Consider the following 15,566-nt stretch of genomic DNA (forward strand, 5'->3'; position numbering starts at 1 on the left):
GAACTTCTGTTCTTTTATTTGTTTATTGCAACATTTCATTACATTGTATACCTTCACATCACAGTAGATTAAGTACTGTTTAAGAAAAAACTATCATGTGACTAAATAATTTTCTACATGCTGTTTTCCAAATTAAAAATGGCCAGAAAAAGTAGGTGATTGCCCATACCATTTTTTTAGCATGTCCAGTTTTTACTTATTGTTAGATAAGTCATAGAGTCTCAAATTGTACACAGGGAATCATACAGTTTGGGAAGAAACAGACAACACATATCTGAGTAAACTTTATTAAAGTTACTTTTCCAGAAAATATATTCAGTAAGTGTGGTAATGTAGCAACAAACTTGGGCTCAAACATCTTTGAAATTTTAAAAGTAATCTTCAGTGATGTTGATCAGGAAATTCTTTCATTGGTGGGATTACTTCTCCAGTTTCCAGAATTGTATCACCCTAGAAAAACAAAGATGCATTAGTGAAAAATCTTGTCTGCAGGGGTGATAGTTCCATTTGGTCAGTTCCATTTGGTCATCTGGAAAATCTAGTTCACTTCTGGCATTCACACTTTAAAGGGACAGAGGCAAAATAGAAGCTGTCTAAAGATGAGCAACCAGTATTCAAAATCTTAAGGTATAAGGGAGAGAATAGGGGAAGTTTCACTCAAAAATGACTAGAAAGGACATGAAAGTTGTCTTTACAAAGTGATAAAAGGATAATCTTTATTTGCTTGGCCCCAAGAAATAGAAGCCCTAGAAAGCTGCAGGTAAACATCTTCAATATAAGGCGGTAATGTATTCCCAGCAACTGAATGTGTTAGGTAGTCACCAGTTTACCATTTGGCTCAGAATGGATATTAGAAACAGAATGCAAACTTTCCTTGGGCAGCTGGTTCAGGTGTCTTTCCAAACCTAGATGCAGTGTGTATGGCAGAATGGGCATGGACTTTAAAGCCAGAACCAAGTAGTGTGAATCCTGAAACCCTCCACTGACAAGCTGTATAATCTTAGGCAAAGTACTTAGCTTTAATTTCAGCTCTCTGTTTAAGACAGCAGGTTCCATCAGCCTGATAGTCCATGAGTTGACTTAGTAGAGTAGAATTATCCCCATCACCACCTACCATTCCTTGACGTGGTATGGCTCAGGACTGTATAAATTTGTTTTATGTTTAAGCCATTATATACTTGGGGGAAAACTTGTTACCACAGCTAGCATTACCCTAACACAGAAATTAATAACTTGAAGTGGTACTAATGCTGCTGTAATAAAAACTGAACCACATGGCACTGGCTTAGCAGTGGGGCTACAAGGACACTGGCATTGGAGGCTAAAAGATGGAAACAAAAGGCACTAATAACTTAGAAGCAGACTGTCTAATGAACTTGAGGTTCTAGGAGAAGTACCTGAAAAAACGTTATAGTATGTGTTTAACTACTAGTGGCTGCCTTAGTAATGTATTTTAAGAAACATAAGCTCAGGTAAGAAGTGGCTGATTTGAGAGGAGAAATAAGAATCTAAAAATTCGGGACCTTGCAATATTAGAAAATCAGATTGATTGTTTCTGAATCTCTAAACAGTAACAACACTGAAAAGATTCTGAGAAACAGAAGCCCAATAAAACTCAGTAAACAGGGACCCAGCACCGTGGCAAAGATCAGACTGAAACAAAGGTAGCCCTTGAACTAGAGTGTGTTTCTGGTGGCTTCCACATAGCTGCCTCTCAACTGAGTTGAGAGAGGCAGTAGAATAAGGACAAAGAAATGAGACAACTTGATAACTATGTATAGAAACCACAGATACTGGCATGTGGGACTGACTAGAAGCAAAAAGATTAGACTCCTACCAAGTATTTTTCTTTCCATGCCTGCCAAATGTGAGAACTAGATGGTCAAAGAAACCAAACATACAGACAAGAAAAGCCTGTGACTGTTTCTGATTAAAACAACCTGTGGCCCTCAACCTTCTGTGAGCAGAAGGTAGATTTTAAAGGCTGTACAACCCTAAGGAGGGCATACTTCCCAGTACTCATTTTAGATGTGGTCTAGGTTGATAATGGAAAAGAAAGAATCGCCCTAGACTGAGCCAGGGGCCAGGAAGAACAATGAACAAAGGTGTTCCTTCCAGAAGCAAAATCAGTTCCTGTTCAAGTAACTTCCCACACACAGGGGTTAGGAGGCTTTACAGTGTTTGACCACTGGGGTTTCAGAGCCAGGTGACTGCTATGCTGCCCAAATTCCATCGTTGAATAATGGTCGTGGCTGGGAGGCAAGGGATACAGTTTACTTGCCATTGATCCTCAAATCTCCAAGAGAAGAATCTCCAAGAATAACCCTGACGGATATTACTATACATCATCTGAAGATCTTAGGTTGCAGTGATGTAATGGGACCTTGGGGTTTCTCTCTAGGAAAGGGAATTGTGTTACGTGTGTGGGAAGAAGGAAGCAAAGAGCTATTTGTTGACTAGAAGGATACACTGTGGCAGAGACTCCAGGTATGGGAGGCTGAGAAACATAAAAAAGCACAAAGACATGTGGGATCATGAGAATGAGTTCTGGCCGACAGGACATGAAGAGAAGTGATGTAAGCTACTTCCAAGCTTAGACCTTAAAATCATCCCCTGAGACATCCAGCCCTCTCTTTCCCTGTGATCTTGGAGCCTCATAGTCCCAATGGCCTCACTATAATTGTCTGACCTATGCTAGTCTGTGATGTCAATAGAAAATAAACTTTTGTTAAACCACTGAGATTTGGGGGTTTGTTTGTTACTGTCTATCCTATTCTAAGGTATGTACAGATGAGCATTCTTCAGGTCTTCAAAGGGGCAGCTTCTCAATGGTACAGAAACAGGAAAGAACCACAGTGGCAAAAAATACAGAAGTAGGAGAGATGCTATGGAATCACTATATGGTCTTCTAAAGAGAGTCCTCCTTCTTTTCCTTTGAACAGTAATGGCAAAATAAACAATAAACAAATGTATAAATGGAAGAATAAATAAATTACCTAACTTGTTGAAACCAACAAGATAATTGAGCCTACCTAGGCCCTGACACACATCAATTATACACAATGAAATACAGAAGAAATCCCCTACTATTTCCTAAAGCAGAATTCCAATTGGAAGAGTTAGCCAATTTTGGTAGTTCTCCCTAAAATTCCCTTCTGTTGCAGTCGTCAATGGATTACTGTGACCATGTCATTTGATAGAAGCAAGAATCTACATCAAGTTTTGTTTTCTAAAATTATATAACTTAGAGCTTGATGGTAGTTCATTATCTGTGACTAGAAATGGAACAAGAACATAACATGTATTTGACTCTGCTAAACAATAACCTCACAAACAGCTAGTAAGATACCAACGGACTAATAAGTAATCTTTTAATGATGAAGACTTATTTTAAGTTAGGATAATAGCCTACATATTCATAACATAAAATTTAAAGCACACATTGACAGATTATAAATTTACAGATGGAGACGTTACGGTCAAACTGCCATAGGAAATGATAGTTTGGAAATAATAACAGAGGAATATAGTTGCTGTTACAATGCTCAGGTGTCTGCTCAGGCTAGTGCCCTAAGTCTTTAACCCTACGTGAAATGGAACCAGTGAAAAACTGTTCGTACCTTCGATTCACTTTAGGACTACAAAGGTCGCACAAGCTTTACAGCCAGGGTGAAAAGAAATGTGCCCACATCCCAGGTTCAACTGTAATTGCTACCTCACATTATTTCCTCCTCTTTTTTTTTTTTTTAAGAATATACAAAACAGGCATTTAAACTTTCAGTGAGAAGAAAGGAAAATTGTAGTCTAATGATCAGTTGGGAAAGGAAAGAGAAATATAATAAACAGAAGAAAAACCAGAGATGTTTTAAGACTTACTGGGAATATTCTGGGCTTCCTTTCAACGATGGCATATGGTTTTGTCTGCAATAAAAGTAATGCTCTGTTAATTATAGTTTTAGAGTTTCTTCTAAAATAAAATAGATCATATCCCGATTTTTTTTTCAGTAGAAACGCTGGCACCAATTTTTTTTCCTTTTTTTTTCTCATATCCCAAATTTTTAACTTAAGCCCCAAACTTTCACTAAGCTCCAGACTCATACATCCTATTATTTACTCAAGATCTCTACTTGATCAAACAGGCATTGCAAACTTAATCAGGTCCAACACTTAATGTCCCTCAGTGCCAAACTGTTCCCTATCTCTGTAAATGGCATTTTCACTCTCCTACTTACGAAGGCCCAAAACCCTGACTCCTCAGCAGGAGGAGATTTTATCCTGAATCTAATTGCTTCTCACCACCTCTAGTACTACTACCCTTGTCCAAGCCTTTATCATTTTTTCACCTACTAGTCTCCCAGCTTCCGCTCGTGCCCTCCCTAAAGTCTATTCTCCACACTGCAGGCAGAGTAGAGTGATTCTTTTAAGATGCATCACTCCTGTTCCTCCTCTCCACAAAGTTTCATAATGCTTCCAAAAAAAAAGCCAAAGTCCTTGCTGTGATCTCTAAGAAACGATCTGGCCCTTGCCTACCTCTCTGATCCTCTCTCTCTCTCTCTCTCTCTCTGAACTGTAGCTGCAGTGGCTTCTTTGTATTAATACAATCAGTTAGGCCTGCTTGTGCCTCAGAGCCCTTATGCTTAATGATTCCTCTACGTGAAATGCTCTTCTCCTAAATACTTGTTTGGTCCAGATCCTCATTTCATTTGTGTTTTTCAAATAGCACTTCCTCAAAGAAGCTTAATAAAAATAGCAGTTCCTGTCACTCTCTAGTCTTTTACCCTTAGTTTTTCTTCTATAGACTTATCACCTCCTATAACATTATATACCTCTCTGCTTATCTGCTTATTGCCAGTCTCCCTAAACATTTCATGAAGACAGGAACTCAATCTGCCTTGTTCAGTGCTATATCCCTGTTCTGTGTTAAGAACAGTGCCTTGCACATAGGAGGTGCTAAATGTACTTATTAAGCATACACATCTGTACAAGATACCACACCAAAAAATTTAAAAGATTATTGGCATGATTTAAGACTCAGGCAAATTGGAGCCAAAAGCAGGAGAGAAACTCAGAATACAATGTGAGGACATTCAAATGTCTCTAAAAACTGTGGCCAGAGGCAAGAAGATACTGAAATGTCTTCAGAGAGAATGTTAAGTTCAATTAAGCATAAAGGTATTAGCTGAAGTAAACTGGGTACAACAGTAGAGGATGCAGGCCTAACCAAACCAAGACAAAGAATAAGGTAAAAGAGAGGCTTTGGGATATCTACTGACATAAAACCTTTAACTACGTCCATCTGTGGCTCAGGAAAAATCACCTAGAAGTATGAATCCCTCAGGTAAGCAGCCATATTAATGTCTTGAATTGTCAACCCAGTAACTTCAGCTTGTTAAATTTTCTTCTCTTAGGAGATAAGTGTTTTTTTAATCCTAGAAATATTTAGTTAAATACAGATATGACAAGGTAAATTAACCCAGGGTATAAACAGATGAATGTCAAATTTAATAAGTTCTGAAAACACTGGGACAATCCATATATTCTGATATAGAGTATCTGTAATGTTTAAGATAATCAGGCTATTAGAGATTCTAAAAGATTAGTTTTAGGATTCTAGTTAAAATGCATAATTGATTTAGATGTATGATTTTTAAGTTTAAAAAGATTTTCCTTTTTAGGGTCATTAATATGTCCTATAAATACTTAAAAATAAAACTTAACTTAATTTGAGTTATTTCTTCCTGAAAAAGTATCTTCTGGCTTCACTTTACTTTTTCATTCCTGTTATCTCTGCCCTAACCAGATTCTCATCAACTAATATCTACTAAACTGCAACAGCCTCCAGCTAATTTGCCTGATGTCAATACTTTCCTCCCTCCAATTCACCCTACGTATCAATGTTTTTTATGTTTAAATATATCACTTTATCAACTCACTCTCCTATTTAAAAATGGAAAGCTTCCCACTGCCTACCATGCAAAGTTCAACCTCCTCTGCCTAGCTTTCAGGACCTTCCATTTATTGGTTCCACCCTACTAAGCCAAGAGACTCGCAGTTCCAGGCAATCCTATCTTCGGTAAACAAGACCATGCTAACTACTAACTCCTTGTTTTTCTAACTGGAACAGATTTTCTCCTCCATACTTTTACCCAAATCATACCTATCTTCCAACTTTATTATAAACTCCTTGAAGTCAGGAATTTCGTCTTATATATTCTTTCCACAGCAATAAAGGAAGACATACTAGGCATTCCACAGTTGATGATCAACAGAGGTAATCTTAGTGAAGAAAACAAAGGTGTTGTCAGCAATCAGAAATTTAAAGAACCCACACAGTCAACAGAGAACAAGTGACATAAGAGTGAATTTTCTGAGAACCCCACTTATTTGTTTCACTCTCCTTTCATCAGGCTACAGGAAAGCAAACCTCAACTGGATTAGCTACAATTTGTTAGGTAGTCCCAAACTTTTTTTTTACTGAATCACTTCATAGTGAATTGCTGACTGGTTTATTACTTTAGTGTGTACTTCCTACAAATAAGGACAATATTCTTAAAATAATCACAATACAGCCATCAGGATCAGAAAATTAACATTGATATATTAATACCTTCTATCTAGTCTGAAGAACCCATTCAAATTTTATCACTTGTCTCCATAACTGTTTGGAGTTATCAAAAAATCCCCCCCTTATAAAAAAAAAATCCCCCCTTATATAACCAGTTCTCCATCCATCGTGTAGGCTGTTTAAAGTTCTGACTGCCAATGCCATCTCTTTTTTTTTTTTTGACGAAGCAGATTGTGCCCATGAATCAAGTTCACATTTAGTTGACAAGTCCCTTTAGTCTTCTTCAATCTGGAACAAATCTTCCACGGTTCTTTAACTTTCATGATCTTGACATTTTTGAAGGTAACAAGCCAATTATTATGCAGAAGAGTCCATCAATTAGATTCAGCTTATACATTTTTGGCAGGAACATCGCAAAACATATTGTTTTCTTCTTATTGCATCCTATCAAGTAGTACACAATTTCAGTCTGTCCCATTATTGGTAATGTAATTTAGATTTCTTGATTAAGATGATGTCTGCCAGGTTTCCTCCATTACAAAGTTACTCTTTTTCCCTTTGTAACAAATAAGTATGTTGAAGGTAGGAATTTGGGGATTAATGTTAGCAACTTTTGATGTTCCCTGGCTAAATAAAATATTACTATGATGATTCCCAAATGGTGACTTTTCTTGTCCATTTCTTATTTACTCTACTGTACAAAAAAAAGCTTTCTCTTCTATTTATTAATTAATTAATTTATATGAGCATGGACTCATGGATTTGCATTTTATTTATCCAGCTGGCTCTCATCTATTACTATCATTTATTTTGCTGCTCAAATTTGTTCCAGTGGGAGTCTTTTCAAGCTGACTCTGTCCTTTTGATTCATCTCCATCATTCTTTGAACACAGTTCTTTACTTTCTGGCACAAGCTCATCTTTTACTTTCCCTGCCCCAGCCCTGGAATCAGCCATTTCTCCAAGGAGCTCTGGATCCTTTCAGTGGAAAACTATATTTAGAAAGTAAGCCCAGCTGCTAGATGTGCTAGTTATTGATACCATGGGGTAGCAATGCTCACAGGCCCTATCAATGGACAGAGCTAGGTAAATCTGCATTTACAGCTATATTTATTTCTATATTTATCAATACATACTAAAAATCATGAGTCACACCAATACTTCCAATTCCATTCCAGTACCACAAGGTTTTCTCCCTGTATTCCATATGCATAACTCCCTTTTCTGACAATGAGAATTCAGGGTTCCAGTATCATCAACATATGTTCTCATTTGATCGACCTTCCTGTATATAACCAATCTCCTGTCATCTCCACCACCACACTCCAGTATAAATAACCTCCTCACCTCATTCAGTTTCTGATACTTTACTTTGGGTTGCCAACTCCATCATTGCCCCAAACCACACTCCTTCCTGATGTCTTCCTCCCCTCACTCAGGTTCCAATATCTTACACCAGGTTGCTGACACTGCTGCCCTCCAAACAAGTACACTCACCAATTCCCTGCCCCCTTACCCACTCAGCAACCCACTCAGGATTTAAGCCTCCTCACTGGGTACAAGAATGCCCTCCTCACTCTTTGGGTTACAAAACTCCATGCTGGGCAACTACCACCACTCTCCCTTCTATGCCACTCCCCAAAATGCACTCCTTCCTCACCCTGCCTGGGATTTAACACCCTACACCAGGGTATCCCTAGCCTTTAAAATATGGCAACAGACTCAATTCAATGCAAGATCTTTCAGTGAAAAAAATTCAAGCTTTTGGACATGCTGAATTCTAAAGAAAGTAAGTTGTGAAAAACCAGACAGAGCAAAGGAAAAGGAAATGATGACAAAGATAACCTTTATCTATTGTGAATTTTATCTTATACCAGATCTGTGCTCAAAAAAAAGGAGCAGAAATTATTTTCTCCCTTCCAACTCAGGACGCCGAGTTTGCACCAGTATTATTAGGTCAACTACATTTCTGATCATTTAAACATTGTTTCATGAGGAAATGCAATTCAAGTTGTAAACAACTAATATAAAGATCAACTTTTTGAAAAACCATACATTACCTAAATTTCATTAAACCTTTTACCTAAAAGGATTCAAAGTAATTCAAAATCAGTTATAAGTGGCAGATTAGTTCCACTAAATAGAGCCGGGTAAGGCATTGCCACATAGGAAATAATTTTGTACAATATTAAAAATAAATTCTGAAAAATACATACTTAAAGCACACTTACATTCACATGATATTTCAGATAATAATGAATAATCCAGATAGGGATCAGTACATGAGTAAAAGCAAAGATACTGTGTCGGTACGTCTTATAGATCTGGGGGAAAAAAAACATACACAAAATAGATATCTTATTTTTTATACATTTGTGGCAGAAAAAAAAAGCATCAGTGATATAAAAAATCACGATTATTGTAAAATCTCTAAATGCTACGTATTTCCATATAGTCTGTAGCTAACCTCATACACCGAATATTTTTACTAAACATAGTGCCTGCTAGGTGACACCTACAGAGTTCAAAGCAAAGGAGGCTTAAGAGAAGCAGCATTTTGCAAAACTATAGTACTGTATTTATAAATATGTTTTTTAAAAGACTTCTAAAAATATCCTTATTATAAGTTTGTTTAAGATAAAACATGGCATAAATAATGAAATAATTCTAATCAATTTAACCAGAGTAATCAGAACTACAGAATTTTCAGGTAAAGTCATTTCCCTAATTTATCAATTTCAGATATCCATAATAAACACCACTTGTATCATTCTACCTGTAGGGCAGACAACCTTGAGTGCACTAATGCTGGAAAAAGAATGTTTTACATACTGGGATAAGGGTGTTCCAAGCTCACTTTGAGATGCCTTCAGACACAGTATTTTTAAAAAGAAAGGCAAAAGACATCTAAAAATGGGACTTTTCCATGGCAGCCAATTTGACTGAAACAGACCTATCCTGTCAGGGAAAAGACAATCTAGATTCTAAGTGTTGTAACAGATATGATTATGAAAGAAAAAGTTAACTCAAAGTAAGTTAAGACAGATTTCAACAAATGATTATTTACTTCCTTACATCACTGGCTGACGGGTGGGATGTCAACTTTCAACCAGTGGCTGCCAAATCAGTTAAGTAATGCCAGAGATACAAAGGGTGAGAAGAGAGGAGAGTTCAATTAGAGTTTAATTTTACCATCATAAATAAGTATCTAATACCACTTTCTTAGAAAAATTTGCACCAGACTTTGTAGCACAATAAAATACACATGGATTTCAAAGTGAACTTCTTCAATTCCTAGCCCTGGGACCACAGGTAAATCACTGAATTCCTGCAGGTCTCGGTTTCCACATAATTAAAACGAGGATTAGGAATGGTTTCTACCTTATGGAAGTAAAAAAATAAATAAAGTAACACGTGTAAAACCCTCAGCAAAGTGCCAGGCACAAAGTAAGCACCGAAGTGTTCCTTATATTATTACCATTATTATTAGCCAAAGTTGCAAGGAATTCTGAGATACAGCATTCATCATTCATAATTGATGTGATTTAATTAACGACCTCAAGAAAATGTCAGGAGACCCTGAAAATAAAGATAGCACTTGAGTGAGTGACTTTCTGCAAAGTCCAGGAAGGGCATTCTTAAGTGAAAGCGTGTGTTCAACGTACGTAGTAGCGGTTAAGAAAGGGGGCTCTTGAATATGACTCACTCAGCATACCAATAGGACCCCTTCTTTAATGGTCATTACATAGAGCTGTATAACCAGTTAGAGGCTCATTGTGCCTTCTGGTAGTCGAGTGCAGTGTTAGTTGGTCTCTATAATCTCAACCTCAAAAATCAGACAAGTGTCTTCAAATACTAAAATCATTGAATTTTAACTCTGGTGAATCCTTGGCCATCATTCTGAGGGAAGGTCTCCACAGTCAAAAGAGAAGCAAGCCTGCAGTGTCCTGTAAAACCCAAGCGAAGATTCGCCTCCTTCTCATCACATCTGACAGCCAAAGGACAAGACCATCCCGAAGCCATACAAGCTCCGGACTCTGACTCCTGACTCCCGACTCCCAGCCTATGATTCCTGGGACCAGTGAGCGTCCCAGCTAAACCTAAGTCTCGGTAGAATCTGATTCTCCCTTGGGAATCTTTCGGGGGTAGAGCGAGTCAGTCCCTAATGTGGCTACAGTGAGCAGGCGTCCCAGCAGCCAGGCCGGGGTCCGCGACGGGGCGGGAGTCAGGGTGGGAGTGGGAGAGGGCTGTCACTCACCACGTTCTTCCAGGAGGCCCCGTCCTGCAAAAACTTATTCCAGAATTGCTCCATAGGCCACACCCTCCGCGGGGGCAGCACCGGTTCCCGGGGGCTCAGCTCCTGATCCTTCAGCCATCGCCTTCTCAGCTCTCGCAGCTGCTGCAGCCGCAGTTTCTCGTCGGACGTATACCCTGACATGTCGCCGCTGATACCAAGGCAGCAGGATACGGCGCGCCCCCGAACCAGGGTCTTGTCACCTACGCGCGCACTTGCACTGCAAAGCGACCTTGCTAGGACGCCACGGAGCGGCGCGCCGTTATGACGTCACTCTGGTCCTGCCTCCGAGTGGCTCCAATCTCGCGTAGTGGCTGGGCATGCGCAAAGCCCTCCACACACCTTCCGGGTTTACTGGCCCAGATTACCAGTGGCGGCAGTGATACCTCAGTTACCGGATGAGGAGGAAAGTGATGAATGAGAGAAAGTATGAGAGCTCAGAGGACTAGAGGTTCTGATAAGGAAGAACTGGTGCGCTGGGAGTTGGAAGCGTGAGAATATGTGATTCAGTGAATGTGACTTCCAAATGCAAAATTCTTCCTTTGCCTCTCCCATCTTGCAAATCCTCTTCCCGTGACCTACAGAGTCTGTGGAGACCCGTTACATCTAAGCTTAAACCCCAGACTTGTCAGTGACTGGTAAGGTGACCTTGAGCAGCTGTGTCAGTCTGTTCCTCCATCTGTACTGCAGAAGTAAAAAGAGTCTCAATATCTAGCAGAATTATACACATTCACACTTTGAGCCAGCAATCCCACTTCTAGAACTCTGTCCTAAAGATATCGTGGTAAAAGTATGTGCAAGACTATTCACTGCAGCACCATATGTAATAAAATACTGGAAATTGCTCCCAAAGTTCCTCAGTAAATGGCTACTTGAATAAATTATGGTAAAATAATGCAATGAAGTGCCCTATATACAACTGGAGTGAGCTCCTGAATACATATACTGTTAATTGAAAAAAGCTGTGGAAAGAAGTGTATATAGTATACTACCTTTCATCCAAAAAGGGGAGGGTGGTAGTAATACTAAATAAGTATATATATATACATATACTATATCTAGTAATACTATATATATATATTTGCTTAAAGTTTAAAAATAACAGGAAAATTACTGATTTTTTTAAATGTTACTTGAGGAAGAGAGGAAGGCAGTAGGCTACAAGAGACAGAGATAGAACCTAAACTTCTCTGAATTTATAAAAAGCAGCCTTTAAAAATCAAAAGAAAAAATACATGGGTCTAACTGATCTGCTTGTTGGCATAATTTTAAAAAACACACACCATTTCAGGTAACTTTAAACTATCAAATTACTGTACATCCATAGAGAGATATACCTCAAAGAAAAAAGAACTAAAAAAAAAGAAAAGAAAGCAGTCAAACTGTTTTAAGTGATCATATTGTTGGTAGTGATGGTAGTGGTGCTATTGTTAATGTGACACTGAAAATAAACATTTATGCCGGGATTTTTTTTTTTTTTTTTTTTTTTTTTAAAAAAATTTTTGCGGTACGCGGGCCTCTCCCTGTTGTGGCCTCTCTCACTGCAGAGCACAGACTCCGGATGCGCAGGCTCAGCGGCCATGGCTCACGGGCCTAGCCACTCCGCGGCATGTGGGATCTTCCCGGACCGGGGCACGAACCCGTGTCCCCTGCATCGGCAGGCGGACTCTCAACCACTGCGCCCCCAGGGAAGCCCTATGCCGGGATTTTTGTTGTGGGAGAAAGGAGATACAAATGTAAATTGTATGAGTTTAAGTAAAAACTCTGTAGTCCTAAATTTGGACAGGAATAAACAGTATTAACTCATGATGTATTTTATCTTTAAATAAATATATAATTTTATCTTAACTCTGCCTATGAAATGGCCTAAAAACTATGGCCAACCCAGTAACCATGAACATCTTTAGCTCCTAGATTGTGATCTCTAAATACCATTTTCCATTAAAAGGAACCAAGACTCCTTGGAGCAGCAGTTCTCAAAACATTTTGCTCCCCAAATCTCTTTAAATTCTTAAAATTGTTGAGGGCCCAAAGACTTTTTATTTATGTGGGCTATATCTATTGATGTTGACTGAATTAGAAATCAAAACATTTCAAAATAACAAAGTATCTATTAACAAAAATTAGTGAGAAGAGTACAATTGTTTTACATTTTTGTAAATCTATTTAATGTCTGGCTTAATAAATGACAGCAGAATTCTTAGAACTGCTTTTGCATTCAATCATAATATCGCACATCATGTAACCTTTGGGAAACTCTGTATATATTTGTGAGAGAATGAAAGTTTAAAAGGGCAAATAGCCCTTAGTATTAATATGAAAATAATTTTGACCTCACAAACCCCATGAAAGGATCACAGGGACTCCCATGGGCTCCCAGATCACACTGTGAGAACCATAACCTTGGAGAAATAGCTAATTTCAGGTTCGAGTTAAGAAATATAAAATAAGCCGGGAACAGCTTGTCTTAGCAGAAAGCAGGGAAGTTTTTAAAGACTAGTAGCGTCATGTCAAAAAGATTCAGGAGAGAACTTCAATAGACTTACGTTGGTCAATAAGTATAGTGACTTCAGTGGAATGAAAAATATCAAATACATTCACATACATAATTTCATGATTTTTAAAAAACTTATTGATCACTTCTTGATAGTATTAGGGAACCAACTCATTATTTTGAAAACTGATAAGTACAGGAAAACTCAAGCATTTTTCTGTCCTCTTTATATCTTAAAGTAACATCTTAAAGTAACAAAATAGTTGATGAGGGGAAATTTATTTAAAGGAACATAAAAACCTAATAAAAGAAGAATGGATGCAGTTAGAATATCACTGTTTTGCAACCGTTGGTTTATTAATCAATCAATGCCCCTGATTATCTGGAGGTTGACATCCCAAAAAGAGAGCAACTGCACCTCCTGGTGGAAGACTGCCTCACTGCCTTGTGAAGTAGCCTTGCCAAACAAAAAATTGAACTTGAATCTGATCAAGTTTCTCAATCTAACCACTCATTTAAAGGAAATATAGGGGAGAGAGAAACTCCTTATATGACACCAAAATGATACATTCAGACAAATCTATATTGTAGAAACTTTAGACACGCAGCTTAGTTTCTTAAACAAAAATATATGGAGAGGAAAGAAAGAGAGAGAACCTATAGATTAAGAGAAACAACTTAATAAGAAAACAAACAACCCAATTTAAAAATTGGCCAAAGACCTTAACAGACACCTCACCAAAGGAGATATACAGATGGCAAGTAGGCATATGAAAAGATGCTCCACGTCATATGTCATCAGGGAAATGCAAATTAAAACAATGAAATACCACTACACACCTATTAGAATGGCCAAAATTTGGAACACTGACATCAAATGCTGTGGGAGAGGGATGTGAAGGAACAGGAACTCTCATTCACTGCTGGTGGGAATGCAAAATGGCACAGCTACTTTGGAAGACTATTTGGAGGCTTCTTACAAAATGAAACATTCCCTTATCATAAAAGCCAACAATTTTGTGCTTTGGTATTTACCCAAAGGAGTTGAAAACTTACGTCAACACAAAAACCTGCACACAAATATTTACAGTAACTTTGTTCATAATTGCCAAACTTGAAAGCAACGAAGATGTCCTCCAGTAGGTGAATGGTTAAATAAACTGTGGTACATCCAGACAATGGCATATTATTTAGTGACAAAAAGAACTGAGCTCTCAAGCCTTGAAAATACACGGAGGACTCTTAATTTCATATAGCTAAGTGAAAGAAGCAAAGCTGAGAAGGCTACATACTGTATGATTCCAACTCTATGACATTCTCTAAAAAACAAAACTATGGAGACAATAAAACATTAGCGGTTGCCAAGGGGGTGGTGGGGACATCAACAGGCAGAGCACAGAGGATTTTTAGGGCAGTGAAAATATTCTGTATGATACTATTATAACAACGGATATGTTATTATACATTTGTCCAAACCCATGAATTCACAACACCAAGAGTGAACACTATGGACTTTGGGTGATTATGATGTGTCAACGTAGGTTCATCCTTGTTTAAAAAAAAAGTACTATTCTGGTGAGTGGTGTTGGTAATGGGGGAGGCTACACATGTGTGAGAACAGGGGATATGTGGGAAATCTCTATACATTTCTCTCAATTTTATTGTAAACCTAAAACTGCTCTAAAAAATTATTTTTTAAAAAAAGGAGACAATGAGAGAAATTTGAACACTACCTCAATCTTTTATGATATTAAGAAATTTCTGTTCATTTTTATGGGTGGTGATATTGTGGTTATATTTTTAAAGGGGAGTTCTTATCTGTTAGAGATACCTTCTAAAATACTTATGAATGAGAGGACATGATGCCTGCGATTTCTTCTAAATAATGGAAGAGGGAGGAAAGAAGTATGGCGAAAATAAAATTAGTAATGAGTGGTAATTCTTGAAGCTGACTGATAGGTAAGTAGGGGTTGATTATTCTCCTCTCATGTACTATTTTGCATATGTCTGAAATTCTTCCAAATAAAAGAATTTTAAAGATTTATGCAGCTGACTTAGGTTAGGCTCTCAACTCTGTCATGATGAGATCCCTACTGAATACACTGTAATGGCCTATATGGGAAAAGAATCTAAAAAGAGTGGATATATGTACATGTATAACAGATCCACTTTGCTGTACACCTGAAACTAACACAACATTGTAAATCAACTGTA

The 15,566-nt window shown here is 38.0% G+C and overlaps 1 protein-coding gene across 2 annotated transcripts; it reads right to left on the reverse strand.

Annotated features, from left to right (window-relative positions):
- Nucleotides 1–271: 271 nt before the first annotated feature.
- Nucleotides 272–11,125, reverse strand: NDUFB6 (NADH:ubiquinone oxidoreductase subunit B6). Of its 2 annotated transcripts, XM_024753899.1 has the most exons (4): nucleotides 10,823–11,125; nucleotides 8,796–8,888; nucleotides 3,877–3,921; nucleotides 272–450 (listed from the first exon to the last, which is right to left on the reverse strand). In XM_024753899.1, the coding sequence occupies exons 1-4, from the start codon at nucleotides 11,000–11,002 to the stop codon at nucleotides 382–384; spliced, it is 387 nt and encodes a 128-aa protein (XP_024609667.1). In that variant the 5' UTR covers nucleotides 11,003–11,125; the 3' UTR covers nucleotides 272–381. The 2 variants fall into 2 exon arrangements, with proteins under 2 accessions (XP_024609667.1, XP_024609668.1); XM_024753900.1 differs by lacking the exon at nucleotides 8,796–8,888.
- Nucleotides 11,126–15,566: the final 4,441 nt, after the last annotated feature.

Source organism: Neophocaena asiaeorientalis, unplaced genomic scaffold (assembly GCF_003031525.2).
Source record: "Neophocaena asiaeorientalis asiaeorientalis breed wild unplaced genomic scaffold, Neophocaena_asiaeorientalis_V1.1 scaffold220, whole genome shotgun sequence".
Classification (NCBI taxonomy): Eukaryota; Metazoa; Chordata; class Mammalia; order Artiodactyla; family Phocoenidae; genus Neophocaena; species Neophocaena asiaeorientalis.